The sequence below is a fragment of the Ptychodera flava genome, chromosome 1, assembly GCF_041260155.1.
Source record: "Ptychodera flava strain L36383 chromosome 1, AS_Pfla_20210202, whole genome shotgun sequence".
In the NCBI taxonomy this organism is placed as follows: domain Eukaryota; kingdom Metazoa; phylum Hemichordata; class Enteropneusta; family Ptychoderidae; genus Ptychodera; species Ptychodera flava.
Window position 1 is genome coordinate 21,815,815 of NC_091928.1, and position 21,994 is coordinate 21,837,808.

A 21,994-nucleotide genomic window follows, 5' to 3' on the forward strand; every position below is an offset into this window, starting at 1 on the left:
CACAAAGAAAATTCATCAATTTTTTATCCTCACATGGAGTCTTGTTTAAAACAGAATACACTTCACATTAAAAGGTTCATATCGAATGTGTTTCCTGAATTACAGATACAGTAATTGCAGGATTTGCAGGTTAGTTGTGATGTCTTCTTTTTTGATTTGAAGAAAAACAAAAATCTCTCTGAGTCAGTTGAACACTCAAAAAACTTAATGTGCATTTCTTTGATGAGTAACATATCGGTAACACATTTGTATAGAAATTACAATAAGGCATCTGTAACTTGATTTTCGTTTCCTGTTTGAGGCTGCGTAAACTTAATTTTGTATCTTCAGAAAGTATTCCCATCACCTCTACTCATTCCCATAGATAATTATAAGATCTACTCAGAACTGTTTGTGAAATAATTTGGCAGATTGTCTGTGAAGTGTTCATTTACTTTGTTTGCTCTCCGGAGTTGATGAATACATAGACAGGGAATTTGGATATCCACTTTTAGCTCACATCACACATGTGAGCTAATGTCACAGCGATGTCCATCTGTCTACCCATCTATCTGTCTATGCACCCAATATCTCAAAAACAGCTCATCAGATCAGAATAAAATCTGGTACATAGATTCAGTTTGCAAATGGCAAGAATTGATTAGTTTTGGTGGGTGTGGCTTGCTTACTTTTGCTCATTTGCATAATTAATGATTTTAGAAAAAATGGATATACATTGAGAACGACTGCTACACAATTTGATGAGACTTGCTACAAATGCTGATCACATCAAGATATATCAGCCAAAGCCCCAATAGCTGCGAATGCGTTAAAAAAGGATCTCAAAATATCCATAGTTTTCCAAACATTTTCTTTGAATAAGACCTATTGAAGACTGAAAAAGTGTAAACACTGCCATAAGTGTGGAAAATGGCGTGTAAATTCAAACGTTTTACCATCGTTTTAGATTTTCCGCCATTTTCAAAAACTAATCATGTGACAGAGAAAACAAAGATTACAACAACAAAATGCTGGCCATTTTGTGTTGTCCATTCAGGTAAATGGCATCATGCATGTTTCTGGTATGATCATGATGTGTATGAGCAAGAAATACTGTTATTTGTACTTTTCACGTGAGGGCGCCATTTTATGGGTGCGGCACCCGTTTATTATTCAGCCTGTTAAAACATGTAGGCATGGTCCAAATCAGCGAGCAGTGATACCTGTATACACAACCTTCAGTCAGCACATCAATCTGATTAAAATCCAGCTGTAGTGATGTGCTCGGTATTTTCGCCCTTACCGTTTTGGTCGTTTACTTCCGCGTAGAAACGACCACAACGGTAAGGGCGAAAATACCGAGCACATCACTACAGCTGGATTTTAATCAGATTGGTCAGCACATCTACATGAACCAACTTAGGTTTGAAAATAAAATCATGAAAATAATGCATAGAATTAGCAGCTATTGGGACTTTAACCCTTTGCACCCTGGCCCCCTGGTACTCTATGATGAAATGAAAGATAATTGCAAATTTGCATATTTAATGAACTTTCCTAATTAGGGATATATAATTGAATTGACTCTACCAAAGTTAACAAAACTTGCAATGTACATTGAAGAAACTATAAGTAAACATTATTGAAAGTCATGAAGCATTTTTATTTCAGCCAATTCCTAACTTGCATATTTAATAAACTTTCTTAATTAGGGATATTATCTGAATTGACTGGACCAAATTGACAAAACTTGCTATATACATTAAAGATACCATGATACAACGTTATTGAAAGTCATAAACATTTTACTTCAGCCAATTCCAAATTTGCATATTTAATGAGCATTCCTAATTTTGGATATTTATCTGAATTGACTGGACCAAAGTTGACAAATTTGCTATGTACATTAAAGATACTATGATATAACATTATTGAAAGTAATTAAGCAGTCTTACTTCAGCCAATTCCTAATTTGCATATTCAATGAGGTAATTTCAGTCAATTGCTAATTTGCATATTTAATGAACTTTACTAAGAAGGGATATATACTTGGATTTACTCGATCACAGTTGGCAAAACATGCTATGTACATTGATGATTATACCAGGTTAATGTAATATTGACAGTCATTTTGCATTTTCATGTCAACTACTTAATAATTTTCATATCTAATGAGCTTTCACAGTTTGGCATATTTAGCTTGAAGGATTTGACCAAAAGCAATAACACTTGCTAAATAAGTGGTGATACAATGACAGCAGTCAAAGAAATTTAATATTTTTGTTTCAGCTAATTACATATTTGTATACCTAATGACCTTTAGAATTAATCTGTGGTGAATATGTTAATTATATTGATCATAGCACTTTCAATGAAGTTGCAAACATGTGGCAATATATAAGTTCCAGTTCATATCTGTTTCTACAATGGCAAAAGGTGCAGTTCAGTGTTGACATGTTCTACGTTACAAATGTTCTGACAAACATTTCTGACTCAATACCTCAGATCAGAACATCCAGTACTTACCAGCAAACTATTTTCACATCAAAAATACCTTTCTTAACAGATTTCATAAAATATGATGATAGCCAACCGTTCAACCCTATATTTCATGGAAAAATTACATCACTTTTTTGTTTATTGATGGACAAATAGCTGATATAAACATACAACTATTACAATGAAACTTGCGATGATCAATATCTTGGTGTAAAATTACTTCCTTGCTTCTTCATATACTTTACATATGATTATTTACAGGTAGAAAACAACAAATATTTGGTATGTTCAAACTGCACCTGCCCAAAACAGTTTCTGGTAAAGAGAGGAATACCTGATTTTCACTTAAGCAAATTAGTGAATTGGATGTTTGCAAAACGCAAAAATCTTCATTCTGTGTTCCATGAAAAGGCTCTTGTGCAGGAAGAGCGGTGTGCTGTGTATCTGCTTCATTTTGAGTCCACTTTTTCACCAAACAATTTTGTAATTGGCATATTGCTCTTGGTCCTGCACAGTTTGATAGGGGGACCGGTCCAGGGGCTGAGAAATTGCCATATTATTCATTCTGTCAATCATTTCCTGGTTATCGTGTGAATCTAAAATAGTAAGTAATAATTTTGTGATGAGCTATCTAAAATACCTTCCCTTATCACAGTGTAATGGTCATTATAGTTTGTTACCACATTAAAGTTGCTTCAAAATATTTATTTGTGGAATATGAAAAAACTCTAGACAAGAACAACATATAAATTGCCTTCTTTAAGGCTTTTAGGCCACTTGATATTGTCCATGAGTACTCATGCCGTGCTTGCCTGTCTGCAGCTGTTCTGTCTTCCAGAAATCTCAGGTGGGGAATTACTACCGTGTTAGACAAATCCATGGTACACATTGCAACTACAGAGATAGTACTCTGATCGTATTTTGCTCAAGAATCTGCTACAAGCAGACAAGTTTGAAGCAACTACAAGTGGGCAATCTAGTTATTGTGATGTATTCTGGATATCACAAGTATTAATAAATTTGTTTTGATGGCTACTTTGAACGGTGCATTTTATGTCACTCCATAACTTCGGTGAATTTTCCAAGTGTTGCATTTCACAAATGGAAAACTATTTTAAAGAATTATTGATGGAATTTTACCTTCTTGGACGGGTTTGTCAAGCTGTAGCAGTACTTCAAGAAATTTTTTGGAAACTTCATGTCCCTTTGTCAAAAGTGTATCAACCAATAGTCGACTTTTGTCAAAACCGAACAAGTTCTCCTCCTGAATGTCTGATTTTCCTTTAGAGAGAACACCTAGTGTTGGCAAACAAATTCAAAAAAATAGCGTCAGTGACATTGGGCTGTCATTTTTATCACAATCATATGACTTTAATATGACATGCATCTCAATCTCATACTGGTCAGTATACCGGTATTTAACATAATCAGAATCATTTAATTAAGAGAGACAAATTCCCTTTTTTGACTAACAGTATTTTAGTTCTTCTGAATCATGTGAGACATTATTCACAATGTACTCTTTACTGAAACATTTGGATATTAATCTTTAGAACTCCCCACATCGTGCAGATCATACATGTAACACATAGAAATGCTGCTGACATAATTTATTACATGTACAAGATCATGTTATCAGATACAAGTACAGAGGGTGTACAGAACTGATTACTGACAATTCGGTATTAATGTTTCAGTGAAGAAGAACATGAATAGTTGCGTGAAATAAGAATAGTGACAACATCACTGTTCGCTCCCATATATTATCGAAACAAGTCAACAATTGTATGAAACATGGACATACATATACAGACAGACTGACATACACAGACTGGCACAGAGTGATGACATTGACCCCAAGTGTGCCTTGGCCCATGGAGAGTAGCAAAGATATAACAAACAGCTGAAAGTAATGATAAAATAGTTAAGTATAGACCTATACAGGCACTGAGAGTGAATATGTTACAGCAATTTGATTAGTTTCTTTTCCTTTTCTACTTCTGTGATAATCTTTAAGACAATCAATCTGCAAGGCAGTTTATGTATTGACAAATATGTTGTCTTTTACAAGCACACAGCAAACTGTTCTTGATTTTTTCATTTACAATATTTGACATAGACTGAAATACATAACATGCAACCAATGTTTACACTTTGCCCATACACAAGATACATGGAGAAATTTCAACATACAATCATCAACTCAGAAACCCTACATGGAAAAGTAAACATTGTTTTCTTCCAGAACAGCTGGTGCGTCCACATCTGGAACAAGTTACAAACTTAACCAATTACACAAGGATGATGACACAAGAGATAAAGTTATCTATTCCTTTCAAATCCTTACCTAACTTGACATCTTAAACTAAAATACACTGCATGGTTAATTGCGCACAAAAATACATCGGGTGGACCATTTGATAAGGGACGGTGTCTGGAAGATCGATGAGGTACATTATCTTTTTTATCCAATCCATTGTACATTCTTTTTTCCCACTCTCCCACCTTTTCTTTTTGTCAAACCACCTCTGGCTGAATTTTTTATTGGCATTTGTTTGGAATTTTTTCAAAATCTGCCAGGATTTTTTTACTGCATTTCAACACCAAATACAGTTTACCATATCAAATGCTTACTAAATCACCACATTATATACTCTTAGTTCCAGTAGGTATAAAATTACCCAAAAAAATCTTAAAAATACAAAATGAAAGATATCCCAGTAAAACTGACAGTTTTGCAAAGTTGCCCCAAAAATTCAAAATTCCGGATTTCAACTTAATTTCAATATATCTTATTAACAAACCGGTTTACTAAATATCAAAGCAATCAGACTGGTAAATTTTGAGAAACAAATTTTTTGACCAAAAATGGAAAAAAATTGCCCCCAAAATACAAAATTGCAGATTTCATCCTAATTTACAATATATCTAATTAACATAAATCCTAGGAACCTGTACACTAGATATCAAAGCTACCAGATCAGAAGTTTTAGGAGAAAAATTTTTGACCAAAAAAGGCAAAAATTGCCCCCAAAATAAAAAAAAATTGCCAGTTTCAACATACCTTCAATACATTATATTGAAATTAATCTTAGATACCTGTATACCAAATATCAAAGCTATCAAATCAGTAGTTTTTGGATAAAAAATTTTTTTATCAAAAATTGGGAAAATTGCCCCAAAATTACAAATATGACAATATCAATACAATTTGTACAAGCATGACTGAGGTCATCCTGAGGAACATGAGTATTAAGTTTCATAGCAATCAGACGAGCGATTTCAGAGAACAAGATTTTTTGACTAAAAAAGGAAAAAATACCCTAAAAATACAAACATGCAAATTTCATCCAAATTTTTGCACACATAATTTAGAATACCTAAAGAAATCTGCATACCAAGTTTCAACCAAATCTGACCAATGCTTACTGAGTTTTAGCCATTTGCAGGATTTTTCCTTTTTTTCCCCTCATTTGCATATTTTTGGCACTGACATGTTCATTTGAACAAATTCACATCTCCACCCCTAGGTGCACCTCACAGTAAGTGAGGCTACCCACAATTCCCTTTGATTTGGTGCTCAGACATTATTTGCTAAAGGCTTCTTCAATTTTATCAGTTTCTGAACAATTTGAAACTTAGAATTTAATTTAAGGATTATTGGTTAAAACTATGTTCCAAAATTATTGATCGTCTTTAAAATTTAGGAGTAAATTGAATTAGAAGTCGATGTTTGGAGGTGCTAAAAATTGCACACTTGTCATGGTAAAGTTATCAGCAACTAAGATGGTCTCATCATACCACCTGTCAGACATGCAAATTTCCTTTGTTACAAACATTTAAAAAAAATCAATACCCTTTCTTTTGCCAACACAGATGCAACTTATTCCCGTAGTTTCCTTGAAAATATTGTGTATGGCTGTCAAAAATCTATGTCGACAAAATCACAAATTGCTATCTCCTCTGCGGAAAAGGGGTTGATCTTCTCATTATTCGCAGTGAGAAATTAGAGAATTATGATTATCAAAACTATGGTCCCAGAATTTTGATATATGGACCGAGCTGTTCTGTGTACAGAAGAAATTTGCTCCAGTTCAGAGAGTGATCTCCGTGTGTATGGATCATGGAGCATTGTGGGTAGCCTCACTTACAGTGCACCTGTACACCAAATACTAAGACAGTAGGTGCTACGGTTTAGGAGTTTTTGATGTGGACGGATATACATACATACATACATACAGACGACATTTTTCCATCTTATAAGAATACCTCCCATTTGCATATATACATATGCATATATGGGAGCTAATAAAAACCAAGGTATTATAGTTAACAAAGATAGCAATTTTGTCAAATTCAATAAAGCTATCCACGGAAATCAAAGCAGTGAGGGAATTGGCAGCTAAATAATTATTTTGTTTTTCAAGAAATGACAAAAGTATTCTAAAGATTAAAATGTTCATTTCATTATGACTTAAATATATACCTATGAATACATCTTTAGTTATCTGAAACCCCAAAGCAATTAAGCAAGCAATTTTGAAGAAATTATTTGTGACCAAAATTGAGACAATGAAAATAGATTCCTTCATAAAACTATTGAACTAAAAAATCTAACCAAACACTACCCAAACTAACAACAAATGAGACATCAGAGAAATCTGATTTGTACCAATGTAGTTCCAGAGTTCTAGGGTATAATTATCATTTTCAAGTTTTTCAAGCTCAGTTCATGTTTTAGGACTTGATGTTATTTGTGGTCCATAAACTGTAGACACACATACCTTAGGACACTTGCAACGATCCTAAGCTCTGATGATATGAAAGATACCAAATGAATTTGTAATCTGTAAGAGTTATTTATGATTCTGTGATTTTGTAACTCAAAGACTAGGCTAGGGAGGGTTGAGGGACTATAGAAGACACTAATTGCCAAAACATTTATGAACTCCTTTCACCCATGGAAGGATGGACCAGCATAGATCGTTACTCCACTGTCTATATGGATGGACTGATTCAGACAATGAAATATATTGTATATCTCACATCCTGCATCTTGTCAAAAACTTTTTGGTATGGAAGGTCTCTTGCAAGCTCATCTTTGTAGTTGCTCAGTAGTTGTTGATGAAATGTTTCTGTACTCCGTCCTGATGAACCTGGAAATAAATTTTAGAAATCTCTCAATTTTTTTTGAAATGGATGATGAATTATTTACCCAATAACATGTATACCATACAGTGATTTTCGTTAACAAATATTAACATGAAGAGATGTCACATGAGTAATGAAAATTACTGGTTTACCTCTGCACTTTTTAACTTGATATTTGGTGTGTGGATGCATCCTGGGCTATAGAAGGGATTGTTCAAATGAAGTTTGCATTGCCCAAATTATGCAAATGAACTTTAAAAAATGTGAAAATGGTCAAAAACTACTAACTCAATAACTGCTGTTTTGATTGCTTTGAAAATAAGTATGCAAGTACATTAGGTGGATCTTATACAGTTTTATATATATTGTGAAGATATCTTGAATTTTGTATTTTGCTGAATTTTTTTGTTATTTTCCTCATTTTAAGTAAAATTCTTTTTCTGTAACCTGCCAAATTGCTTTCAAATTTGGGTTGGATGTTTGCAAGGGTATTACCTTCTAATTTGTTGAAATTATGACAGAATTGGCAAAATTGCCGTTTTGATGCTATTTTTGTCATTTTTGGTCAAAAAATTGTAAAAAAATCTTTTTTCTTTAAAACCGCTGGACAGACAGTTTTTATATGTGGTATACAGATGCCTAGGGATGACAATATGTAGAACTTGTCCGTAAATATGCAAATTTCTATTTTTAAACTGTGTCATTTTTGGTCAAGAAAACTTGTTCTCAAAATCTAATTGTCTGATAGCTTTATGGTATAAAAGTGCCAAGGGATGTTATTTCATAGATCTGCTCAAAGTGTTGGGAAAACCCAAGTTTGTATATTTAGGTATAATTTTCTTGAGTGACTTAAATGACCTATACCAACCAGGGATATGTTGTGAGATGGCTTCAAAGGCTGTGAACATAATTTTGTCACATTTGGTATCGATTGTAGTAACATTTGATCCAGAAACAAAGCTGAGGGTAATTTTTAGTCTCCACGGACACCGTCGGGGGGGGGGGGGGGGGGGGGGGGGGGGAATTATAGGTTTGGTCATGTGCTTGTGTGCATGCATCAATCCATTCACGCAGATATCTCAGAGATGCCTTGAGCAATTCATTCAAACTTGGTCCAAGGATTACTCCTCCCTATGTCATACATATGCATGTCAATATTTTTGTGATCCTATCTGATATTATCATCTAATATTATTAAACAGATGATCTCTTTTGGGGATGTGATGGCCTGAAAAAGGCCGTTTTGCTTTTGATCATCTAATGGTCAGTATACTGCTTCAGTATCAGGCCATGCGGTCTGTGCGAAGTATCTCCAATATCCCGTGGATGACATCGATGTCCCAGTTCAGGGAGTCAAGAAGTTTCTGCGTCCGCGAATGCAGTCGTAGCCTTCGTGACTGGGACCGGGATTGGAATACTTCGGCCATGTCGATCATCAGCCGGCATCGCTGGTAGTAAAGATTTTCCAGCATTAGGTACCTGGAGTACCTCGATTGCTTCAACGCGCTAGTACGGGGTGTCATTATAGCCTCGACACCATAGCGAATGGTATTCTGTAATTTCTGATCGTTGTGCGCGTGTGTGCGAGTCATTTACAGAGTTGTGAGCTTTTTATTTTAAACCTGGTCTTTCATGTTATTGAATTAATAGAAAAAAATGAAATATTGAGAGTATTAGACCAGAATACCGTTGTTCTCTGGCTAAGTCTTCGAGGTCTGAATAGTCTGGAACATTCTCGCTGTCACTGAGCGATGTTTAATGCTTGACTCACATGATGTCACTAAACGCCCTCTGGTAGCGAATTTGAGAAATCGACTGGTAAACTGATTCTGGGTCAGTCTTTGAGATCGAGTTTTTGGCGAAACGAAAAGGTTTTTTAGATGTTTTCTTTGAACTTTTTTGTCTCAAATCTTCTTGTACATACTTAATACGTAGACCAGGGTAATTTTTTGGAATTTTTTTTCCTTTTCGTTTCATCTTTAAGTAGTATCATGTCAATTGATTGCAAATTTGCATATTTGATGAACTTTTGTAATTAGTGTGATATGTCTAGAAATGCTGAATCAAATTTGTTTAAACTTTGTTCAGAAATACAGTCACCGTGGTGAATGGAAAGTGACCCATGCAGGACTCGAACCCACATCCCCGGTATACATCATGGATGCCCTACCAACTGAGCTAATGGATCAGTCGGTACAATGTGGGCGGTCCTGATTCTCAGATGGGGCTTTTCATTCTGTTGTGCGTGGATGGTGAGTAAGGCGGCTAAACTCATCACCTAACCAGGAGCCTAAGGATCCCATGGGATTCTACAAGGCCTCTCACACAAGTCACCAACTTAGGAATCAGTTTTTGGTAATGAGGATCAATCATATGAATGATGCAAATTAAGCCAAAGAAGTGTTAATTTGAAATGACTCACCATAAGAATTTTTTATAAAAATACAGTGGTGAATGAAAAGTGACCCTGCGGGACTTGAACCAACACCCCCAGTATACATTACGGATGCTCTACCAACTGAGCTAATGGATCAGTTGGCTCAATGGGGCTATTCATTTTGTTGTGCGTGGATCTAACAGTAGCGTTGTGGCATGCAAAAATTTAAAGTAGTAGTATCATGTCAGTGAACTGCTGATTTGCATATTCAATGAATTTTTATAATTTGGCTGATATGGCAAGAAACAATTCATCAAATTCCATGAAACTTGGTACAGATGTTGAGTTCACATTGGTTTAACATTGAATAAAGACATTTTGCAGTGTCATTTTAACTAATTCTTAATTTAGATATTTAATGAATTTTCCTAATTAGAGTGATTTGTCCAGAAACTTGTCATCCTATTTGATTAAACTTTGTTCAGATGTTGATCTAACAGTGCTGTAATACAATTCATTGTGGGCATCGCTTATGAAATGTGGTACATGTGATGATAATCTGTCAGTGTTATAATAGAATGAAAAATGTTTGGCAACATCCAACAACCTTTTGTAATTAGGGTGGCAGCCCACATTGGTTTCATGTTGTCACCACCATGCAACTCATCTTTAATCACAGACCCAATAATGAACCCAGACTCTATCCTCTCCAAGGACTTGTAATCAAAGTACCCATTAACAAGTGCCAACCAATGTTTACAACTTGTCCATGTAAGACACACAAGAGCTGATAAGAAATTTCGATCCAGGATAATTACAGATGTCATAATCATCCCCACAGTGGAAGACATTTCACCATCTGTTACTAACTTATGTGCTGTTTACATTTGAATGATAGCACTGATAGCATTAATTAAAAAATCCCCAAGGTTAGGCCACAAAAAATAATTTGTTTCTGGCCATCGCGCACATCATTTCAAAGTGTGCACGTCAACTCTTTTTTTCCTGTTTTTCATTTGCCCCATGGAAAAAAGCGGAAAATGTATCAAATTCCGCCAAAAATAAAAAAAATTGAAAAAACGCATCGCCGCATCATTTTGCCACATGTCAATGATCAAAAACAATCCTTTTTTTGGCCTTATAAATAGTTGACATATTGTACATATCCTGCCATCTGGCCATGGTAGCTCTTTGTGTAAAAAGGGGTGGAACATTTGATATCCGAGGAGGGGGGGGGGGGGGGGGTCGAAAAGATGATGAGGTAGCATTATTTTTTTACCTAAGCCTTTGTGCATAATTTTTTCCCCACTCTCCATGTTTTCTTTTCGTCAATTCTTCTCTGGCTGATTTTTTATTGACATTTGCTTATGTATTTTAGGATCTGCTTGTCCCTTTGCTATAGAAGTTGATATGCATGTTCCTAACGTTGACCTCCAGTACCTAAGTTGCAGTCGACGATTAGCTTTTGTCACTCTCGTTTTCTGATTTAAATATTTCTTGAAAGGACCAATTTCAAACTGAATGTGAGCATAACATCCTTTGCGGTATTTTTGTGTCAAAGCATTGGGATATAAACGCTATACTAGACTATTGCAGGCTTGCTCAAATGCATGTTGCACCTCAGGCACATGCATCGTATTAGTTATCATCACATTAACATGGAATGTTTTATTGTATGATTCAATTATGTCTACACCAAAGAAACAGTATTTTTTTATATTGTCAAGAATCTGCTGCAAGCAGGTGAATGTGAAGCAACTTTATATGTGTAAGATAATAAAGGTGAATATGTACCAGTGGGTATCGTAATACACAGTGTGTCTTGATTGCATCAAATTAATAATGCTGAAATTTGTTTTGACGGCTAGATTTTCAACCCATACTGCAACATACATAATTCAATAACACTTAACTGCTAACTTAACCAGTGTTAATGTTAATGTATTCTTAAAACATCCTTGAGACTCACCTTCTTCAATGGGTTTGACATTGAGATATGGTGCAAATACTTTGGAACATTTTTCAAATTCCTCAGGTTTCAACATAGTATTCAGAAGTATACCAATCAACATGCTTCTTTTGTCATCATCTGAGATGTCTCCCTTTGTCTCAGCCTTTTCATTGACATATAATATCTGAAATACAGCAACAAATAGGTAACAAGGGACCTAACGGCCGATACAGCTCAGCTGTGTTATGTAGGGAATAACTATTTGTGATACATGTTGATGAAGGTGGAAATTGTGAGAGCTCGTTTCAAGATGGTCTGACAAAAATGTCAAAAAAATAGCTACAAAAATATACAATTGAGGATTTCATCATAATGTGAACATATCATATTAAGATCATCCCTGAGAAAATGTCAACGAAAGTATGAGACAAGTACTTTTTCTAGAAGCAAATTTTTTGACCAAAAAGGGCAAAAATTGCCCCAAAAATACAAATATGAAAATTTCACCTCAATTTGAAAAAATACTCATCTAAGGTTGCCTCTTGGTACATGCATATCAAGTTTCAAAGCAATCAGAACAGTTAATTCAGAGAAAATGATTTTTGACCAAGAGTCTGAAAAATTGGCCCAAAAATAAATTTGAAAATCTCTTCGCAATTTTAACAAATCTGACAGAAGTCAACCCCAGGATCAAGAATATGAAGTTTCAAAGCAATCCAAAAAAATTAGGGAGAAAATGATTTTTTGACAAAAATGGAAAAATGCCCCAAAAATACAAATATGAAAAATTTCACATAATCTGGCAGAGGCCAACCCTAGGATCATGCATACCAATTTTTAAAGCAATGGGATGAGCAGTTTAAGAGAAGAAAATGTTGTGACTAAAAACCAGAAAAATTGCCCTAAAAATACAACTTAAAAAATTTCGCCACAATTTGAATAAATCTAAAAAACCTGCATACCAAGTTTCAACCAAATCTTGCCTGTGGTTACAGAGTTCTCACACTTTGCTTCATTTTCCCTTTTTTAACTTATTACATACCGGTATACAGGTATGTTGACACTGTCATGTTCTTTGAACTAATTCACTACTCTGCCCCTGGGTGCACCTGTACACCGAATACCAAAATGGTTGGTGCTGGAAGTTTGGAGTTTTTGAAGTGGACCGACATACATCCACACATACGTATAGACGTACAGACGCCACTGACTTACCGTATAAGCTATTTGGTTTATAACATATACCAAATATGAGCTAAAAATTGCCTTCAAAATACAAATTTACATATTCTGCACAATTTGAACAAATCTGAATAGTTCATTCTATATTAGGACCTATATCCCAAATATCAAATCTGTCTGACCTGCCAGTTTTGAAAATTAGATCTTTTTTCACCAAAAATGACAAAATTGCCTTAAAAATACAAATTTGCATATTTCATTACAATTTTGGACCAACCTAACTGAGGTCACTTTAAGTGAACTACATCTCAAATTTCAAAGCATAGGACAAGCCATTTCAGAGATTTTTTGACTGGAAAAGAGCAAAAAAAAATGCCTTGAAAATACAGGTATGCAAATTTCACCACAATTTGAAGAAATCTGACTGAAGCCGCCCTTAGTGAACTGCATACATGTATTTAATTTCAAAGCAATCAGACAAGGGGTTTCACTGAAGAAGGCAATTGTTGATGGATGACGGATGGTCAACAACAATGGAAAATCAGCCTATTCGATAAGCTCTGCGTCGCTGACAGTGGAGCCAAAATGTATATATTATTGCATCAGTGATGCAGAGTGCTTTAATAGTTGGGAATATATTTCGTTACAAAATTACATTATTCCACAACTCCAATTTCTTACATCAAATGTTAGTTTTTTTTTGACAGAATGACCTTTGTATTAGGCTGTCTATACTACAATTAATCCAACCTGCTCCATATTGAGTGTATATATTCCACAGAATAAGTACTGTTGTTGAATATTGCCAAATTTCAGGTGGACAATTTTCGCACTTGACACCAAAGTAGATTTGCAGGTGTTACAAATATGGCATTTGTAGTCACCTTTAAGCAGCCAATATTGCCATATGGCAAACTTTTCACAGTAACAGCATCACAACCCAGCACCTAAAGTCAATTATTAGGATGACAAAATTGTTGTTTTTTTAATGTTTTTACAAAAATAAAGTTTGAAACATAGAATATTTGAAAATCTGATGACAAAAGCAAACCAAATGTGATTGAAGACATCAAGAGAACTCCATTAAAAAATGGACAAAATCTTGCTTCCGTCATTTGATCAATGGGCATGTAAGTTATGTAGTCATTAGAAAAATATGTGCAAAAAATTTTAAAAATTTATTTTTATGCAAATTTATGCTACTTTAAACAACAGATAATACCAGCATCCCAAAGAAGCTACATATTAAATTCACATGTTTTGATTGACTTATGAAAAATTAGCCTAAAAATTCTCATATGCAAATTTCCTATCATTTGGACATAACTGAATGAGGTCATCCGTAGGAACTATTTGGACAAACACTTTCCAAAAGGAAAGATTTCTTAAGTAAATTGAGAAAAATTAAGTGGGTAAAATTGTCAAAAAATTACATTTGCAAATGTTGCAGCTCTAATTTTGACAAAAGTCAATAGGGTCTCCCCAAAGAAGCTATATTCTGATGTAAAATTTGCAGTTTCAGAGAAAACAATTTTTTGACCAAAAATGAGAAAATTAGCTTGAAACAATATGAATATTTAAAATTCATTGTTATTTGAAGAGGACTGAATGATGTTATCTAGGAACTACCAAACCAAAATTTATTGCTTCTGGATGAAGAGTTTCAGTGAAGAATATTTTGAAGAAAATTAAGGAAAAGATGAGCAAACATGTTAAAAAATTTACATATATATAAGTCCTATGCTCAATTTTACAACTCCTAGAGAATCCCTAAGAAGCTGCATGTAAAATTAAAGCTGTACAGAGCAGCAGCACCAGAGATGTTTGACTAAAAATACGAAAATTAGCCATTGATATTTGCATATTCAAATTTAGAGTTATCAAGACATCATATGTGATCTATAAACCATTTTCTGAGCAGCAATTTCAAAGAAGATATGTAAAGTCAATGGATAAGAAGTGTCCGATGATACAGTGCATTTCACCTAGGTACAGCAACTCAGAGTATGAGACAGACACATTCCATGCACAAAAGAAACGATTAGCCTGGGTATCACAACAAATTTCAAAGCTACCAACTCATTGATAAGTTACGATAAACCAGCATTAACAGCAGTCTAGACTGAGAGATACTTTGAGATCTACAATGTAACTGTTTTTACAATTTCAGCTATGAGTTAAACAGCTGAAAGGTTTTCTCAACAGAAATGTCTGCTCTCGAAATAAAACGTCTAGTACGAAACTTTAACTTGAAAGGAATTACATAACAGTTCGATTCTTGCGTTGACTGCAGGCATTTGAGGTTCTACTTCATGTCAGATCTCAAAGTCAACATCGTATTCGAGCTCTGTGTATTTCATTCTTTCAAGGTTAAAGTTTCAGCTCTTCAACTTCTAGCTGAAATTGTAAAAAACAGTTACATATTGTAGGCAAAGTGTATCTCTCAGTCTAGACAGAGCGGCTGACCCATGCTGATTTACTGTAATTAATCAATGAGTCGGTGACTTTCAAATGTGTTGTGATACCCAAGCTCATCGTTTGTGTTAATGTGTCCGTCTCATACGCTGAGTTGCGGTACCTATAGGTGAAACGCACTGTATGTACCAATTGACCTCATTGTGATAAACACTGCATCAAAGACAGTAGAACAAAAACTTCATGTACTACTGTGATAACAGGCTACTTTTATAGACACCACTACATCAACAAAACATCACGTCACCAGTTTCATTCTGTGTACTATAGATAGATCATTAAGGATACTTTGTCCTGGAAGATCTCGGTTTGATTTTTTCGATTTTGCACACCTGCTTTAATAGCTACATCACATGAATAATCAGGAAAAATTATGAAAGATGTCAATATTCTATGCATTGCTAGAAACCTTACATTCATAATTTTAGCAAAGGGAAGATAAAACTGAATTTGAAACTTGAATTGTCTTACATCAGATATACTGTAATAAATTTCTTTGACTGGAAGACTTGCTTTCATCATGAAATCTCCTATGCAACGTCTCAACAGTTCTTCCATGCTTTTTCCTTTATTTGTATCTGGATATGGAATTTGCTCTCGCTCTATAAAAACCAAAACAAAATTATCATAGATTATGCCCTTGGTGACTAGCATGAACTTCAAAAGTGAAAGACTTACACACTCTTGCTAAAACTTTCCTCCATGAAATTTAAGTTCTCTTGGCAATCAAAAATAAAAATCAGGGGTCAGTGTGCAAATTTTGGTACTACAAAACAAATGACCTAAATATTTTACTGATATTTGAAATTAAAATTGGCTGCCACCCCTGTTTTAATGCTATGGGGAAAAATTCAGTTTTCAAAGAGCTTCAAACCTTCACAAACAGTATATCAGAGAAGTCTTGAAAAAATTTGAGAGTCCAAATATCAGATCTATACCCAATAGTCAGTGACTTAATTGGCGAATGCAAATATAGTTATTGCATGACTTCAGTGTACTATAAAGTATAATTCCCATCTTGCATTGAATAAACAAAATTTTAGAGAAAGGCTGTTTTTACTCATTCAGCTGTTGTCATGACCTTAGTGAATTTTGAATTAAAATTTTTTAAATTTCACAGACATTTAAAAAAATACAGCACTATCAGTCACAAGTCAATTGCTCTTGCCATTTGGGCAGTATTTAAAATATCCAATCTGGGGGCCACATACATCAATGGAAATTTGAATATTACATCGACAATTTTTGCTACGAGTGAAATGTTATTATATTGTTTTGCATGTTCAAACAATCTGAGCAAAGAATCAAATTTGGGTCACTGCCAGATCATTGTATAATGATGCTGGCTGATCCTCGTGTTTCGAGGTATACAAGTCCTAACACTGGGCTTATGTAGAATTCGTAGATGCATTCACAAACCCTGCATTGGATGCTGTACTTGCTTTTTTAAAAGTAATTTACTTTCAGACTCAATCTTTTTTGGTAAAACTTTGGTCAGAGTGTAGCTCAAAGCTCAGGTGTTCACCACAGGAAAACCAGGATAAAACAAACAAGCAAATAAATAATAAACAAATATTACTTGGCTGAACAGCACATGCAACATATTCAATATGCAACCCTCAGTACTATCACTACTGACTCATTTATTTAATTATTGTTTATTTGTTTGTGTGTTTACCCTGGCTTCCCTGTAGTTTGAATGTATGCCATATTCTGCTGCTGGGGATTTGAAACTTCATTAATTACCTATATTGTGTGCGGCTGCGGCCCCCTGTGTTGTAGAACTGTCCCTCACTCCATCAGTAGAAACTCCTGAACAGTCAAACCATGCGCTGTGGAAGGAGTGGTTCCACTTTCATCGGTATTCAACTCATCTTGAGTGGGTTTGATACTGTTAACCAACTGTTTTTTGAAGTGAGGATGCCATACCTCCAGTGAACTATATTGCCTGAGACATTCTGGACATGACTTTCTGGAAAAAGCTTCACCAGGATCAATCGATGACTATCACGTGGGTCATTTTATTGAAGATAACCTCCAAAGTATCCAGAGCCTTGAATTTTTCTCTTTCATCATGGTCACCAAATCCAATAATTACCTTGTGGCATTTTTATTGAATGATTGGACAAGCTCTAGCACCGGTACACCTCCTACCTTATCCCTGCTCTCATATTGTCCTTTGAAAACCTTCTGATTCAAGGTCATTGGCTGTGTCCTCTACCCATTTCCAGTTGTCACTGCTACTTGTGATGTAAAAGTGATAGCTGTAACCAGCTGGGACCTCGATTGCCATGGTAACCAATTATTCTAAAATTATACAAGACGCAAGTTTTTTTCAATGTTTCTCTTGAGTGAAGAAAAATGAAGAATTATTTTAAAAATATTCCTTAAATAGCTGTCAAACATATGTTAAAATGGGCATGTCTACCTAAGAAAAATTACACTTAAAACATTCAGTATTTCAATATGATTCTCAGCTGAAGCTTCCTTCTGTCCTACATTTTGAAAAAATTATATGAACAAGTGCGGTAACTTTACACAGTGCACTATATTTGTTTCCATAGCAGCTCACACATTTTAAATTTCTAATACTGATATGTCGGCATTCAGAGAAAATGATTTTTTTGATATAAAATGTGAAAAATTGCCCCAAAAATACAAATATGAAAACTTCCCCACACTTCTACCAAATCTTAAAGAGGTTGCACCCTTGGATCAAGCATAACAAGTTTCAATGCAATCCAACAAGAACTTTGGGAGAAAAATGATATTTTGACCAAAGTGGGAAAAATTGCCTCACAATACAAATATGAAAATTTCACAATAGTTTGAACAAATCCGACAGAGGCTAACCCTAAGATGATGCATACCAAGTTCAAAGCAATGAGATGAGCTTGTTTAGGCTATCAAACTAGGTGATTTTCCATTGTCGTCCGTCGTCCGTCAACAATTGCCTTCTCCTCTGAAACCGCAAGTCCAATTGCTTTGAAATTTTATATGCAGTTCACTTGGGGTTACCTCACTTAAGTTTATTCAAATCGTGGTGAAATTTGCATATTTGTATTTTTGGGGCATTTTTTGGTGTTTTTGGTAAAAAAATCTTCTTCTCTGAAACCGCTTGTCCGATTGCTTTGAAATTTGATATGCAGTTTACTTAGGGTGACTTCAGTCAGATTTGTTCAAATCGTGGTGAAATTTGCATATTTGTATTTTTAAGGCAATTTTTGTCATTTTTTTTTGGTAAAAGATCTTTAAAAATCTTCTTCTTCAAAACTACCGGTCAGATAGCTTTGATATTTGGTACATATGTCCCTAGGATGATCTATTTCAGATTTTCAAATTGTGCAGAAATATGCAAATTGCATTTTTAAGGCAATTTTGCCATTTTTGGTCAAAAAATGTGTTTCTCAAAAAGAACTGATCTGATAGTTTTGAATTTGGTATACAGGGTTGTATAGATGAACTAAGTAATATATGTTGAATTTCTGATGAAATCTGTAATTTTGTATTTTTGGAGCAATTTTTGCCATTTTTGGTCAAAAAATGTGTATTTCCAAAACTACTCATCTGATAGCTTTGCAATTTGGTATACAGGTTCCTACAGATCACCTTAATGATATTTATTGAAATTATGATGAAATCTGCAATTTTGTAATTTTGGGGCAATTTTTCCCATTTTTGGTCAAAAAATGTTTTCTCAGAAAGTACTGGGTCTGATAGCTTTGAAATTTGGTATACAGGTTTCTACAGATGAGCTAAGTAATATATATTGAATTTCTGATGAAATCTGTAATTTTGTATTTTGGGGGCAATTTTTGCCATTTTTGGTCAAAAAATGTGTATTTCCAAAACTACTCATCTGATAGCTTTGAAATTTGGTATACAGGTTTCTATAGATGAACTAAATGATATTTATTGAAATTATGATGAAATCTGCAATTTTGAATTTTGGGGCAATTTTTTCCATTTTTGGTCAAAAAATGTGTTTTTAAAAATACTGGTCTAACAGCTTTGGAATTTGGTATACAGGTTTCTATAGATGAACTAAATTTGATCTTTTGAAATTATGATGAAATCTGCAATTTTTATTTTGGGGGCAATTGTTGCCATTTTTGGTCAGAAAATTTTATTCTCAAAAAACTACTCATCAGATAGCTTTGTTTGACATGTTCTTAGGGATGATCTGATGTGATATATTCAAAGTATGATGAAATCTTCAATTGTGTATTTTTGCAGCTATTTTAGCCACTTTTTTCTGGCCACTGCATTGAGCTATCAAAGATTTCCACCTTCTTCATCAACATGTGTCAAAAATAGTTTTTCTCTACATAAACACAGTGGAGCTATATCGGCCACTAGGTTGCTTGTTTAAAGACAGAGGATTTTTTGTCTCAAAAACAGAAAAAATTGCCCCTAAAATACATCCAAAATTTCACCACAAATAGAGCCTGCATACCAAGTTTCAACTAAATCTGGCCTGCGGTTACAGAGTTTTAGCAATTTGCAGGATTTTCCCTTTTTTACCTCATTTGCATATTATTGACACTGACATGTTCATTTGAACAAATTCACATCTCCACCCCTGGGTGCACCTGTACACCAAATACTAAGATGGTAGGTGCTGCGGTTTGGAGTTTTTGATGTGGACGGATATACATCTGCACATACATACAGACACACCAACTTACCATGTACGGTATAAAGCTCTCTTTGGTATATATACATATGAGAAGTGTAAACTAAAAAGTGACTACACATGTGCTTCAAAATGTAGTGATGGCAAATACACAAGCATAATGCAGATTAATATTTAACTATATAGAGTAGGCTTATGTTACTCTAATGCTTTTGTATTCACTCTGAACGGCATTCCAATACTTGCCTTCTCTAAGTTGGCGTCACCACCGTCCCTCCACCCAGGGACAGTGGCATCACCTTTTAATATTCTGTAAACGTTGAAGTATATTCCTTGTGAACAAAAATATATACCACTCTGAATTCATGCTTTATCAGAACAAAATATTATAACCATCTTTTCGAGATGTTAGGCTTTGGTAAGGTAAATAGCAATGAACTGATCAACGTATGGAAATGTCTTTTCTCTTATCGTATTGACGGCTGAGTCAGCATTAAAGTAATGCAGGTCATAGTCTCTTTATCAGTCCGGGTTATGTCCATATAGAGGATAGTAGGGAAGAGCCAATGGCGTACCGTATATGTAATGAAATTAAGGCAAGAACCAATCACGTACTGTATATGTAACAAGGGTCAAAGGTTACGTTGGTTCACTTTGTTCAGATCGCGATATGACCTGACAGATCCACCGATCGAGTGAGACTGTTGGCTACCGGAAGTATCTTAGCTCCAGTCGATTGGCGACGTTCTACCGTGTTAAAAATTGTAAGATTTCTTCAGGAATAGTTTTCTGAGTTTCTTTACCCTTGACCATATTCGACAAAGAGTTATTGGACGTTTTTCGTTCTCTTTTCCAGCTTTTGGTTAACTTCTCGGCGATTGATCCGGCGCGCGTTTTTCTGAGCGAAGGGTCAATCGTACGGGAACGCATGGTGATCGAAAAAATCGTGCTCCATCGTGCTCCGATGACTGACTAAAACAGTTGACCCATCTTTGCAAAGCTTGAAAACATTCTCATACTGCAGATGGCAAGGTTAAATTGAAATTTGACCAAAAATAGGCGATATTTGGCGACAAATAACTTACTGTAGATTTACAAGGGTCAAATGCTGATTTCTAGGAGTCGTACCCGGCCAGGAAATTCATCCAAATAAGTAATTTTCAATGTACTAACCACTTGTGTCGGTCACCATCTCGGCCGCACTGAACATTGTGCGTAACGTCTACAACTAAAAACTACCCAGTGCTAAAAATAAAGGGCGAAATCAAGCCGAAAAGTTCCAAACTCGTTGCAATGTACGAGCCAAGGTTTGCATGTTAAGTATTCATGACGTTGGCGGCGGCAGGTTCGCTGATTGGTCAATCGTACTATCCTCTCTATGGACATAACCCGGACTGTTTAGTATAGAGGGACTGTGTGCAGGTGGACTTCATGATGAGTGTTTTTGGATTTGTTAGGACAAGCTAATGCACACGACATGAAACTGGCTAAATAAAGTAAAACCTACCTTCACACTTTGTGCTGATGATGAACTTGAAAGGACAGGTGATTGTTTTCTCGGACGGAATCGTGAAGTACGAGAGACACTCATTTACAGAAATGTGTTCGTATAATCTTCCAGCAAAGCTATGCACAAACGGAAGTGACGTTTTGATGTTTAACTTTGGCACAGTTACAAACAACACCTCGATTAAGGTATGAGTGTGTCCCAAGTTCAGGACGCTTTTAAATCATACATCCTTCT

General features: G+C 35.0%; 1 protein-coding gene across 4 annotated transcripts; it reads right to left on the reverse strand.

Moving 5' to 3' along the window:
- Positions 1-42: 42 nt before the first annotated feature.
- Positions 43-21,888, reverse strand: LOC139132873 (uncharacterized). Of its 4 annotated transcripts, none has more exons than XR_011552466.1 (7): positions 21,758-21,888; positions 17,361-17,921; positions 16,086-16,216; positions 11,976-12,141; positions 7,525-7,634; positions 3,619-3,774; positions 43-3,074 (listed from the first exon to the last, which is right to left on the reverse strand). XR_011552466.1 is itself a non-coding variant. In XM_070699234.1 (6 exons), exons 3-6 carry the CDS (start codon positions 16,170-16,172, stop codon positions 3,688-3,690), a joined length of 450 nt encoding a protein of 149 aa, XP_070555335.1. In that variant the 5' UTR covers positions 16,173-16,216; positions 17,361-17,921; positions 21,758-21,888; the 3' UTR covers positions 1,704-3,687. The 4 variants fall into 4 exon arrangements, 1 of the variants encoding a protein (XP_070555335.1); XR_011552479.1 differs by lacking the exon at positions 21,758-21,888 and adding an exon at positions 21,424-21,664; XR_011552472.1 differs by lacking the exon at positions 21,758-21,888 and adding an exon at positions 21,336-21,663.
- Positions 21,889-21,994: the final 106 nt, after the last annotated feature.

Coding starts and splice junctions, on each gene's coding strand:
- LOC139132873 (XM_070699234.1), bottom strand. CDS start 16,172: ATGGAAGAACTGTTGAGACGTTGCATAGGAGATTTCATGATGAAAGCA. Junction 12,142..16,085: donor TTTATTACAGTATATCTGAT/GTAAGACAATTC, acceptor GCTGTATTTCAG/ATATTATATGTCAATGAAAA. Junction 3,775..7,524: donor TTTTTGACAAGATGCAGGAT/GTGAGATATACA, acceptor TGCCAACACTAG/GTGTTCTCTCTAAAGGAAAA.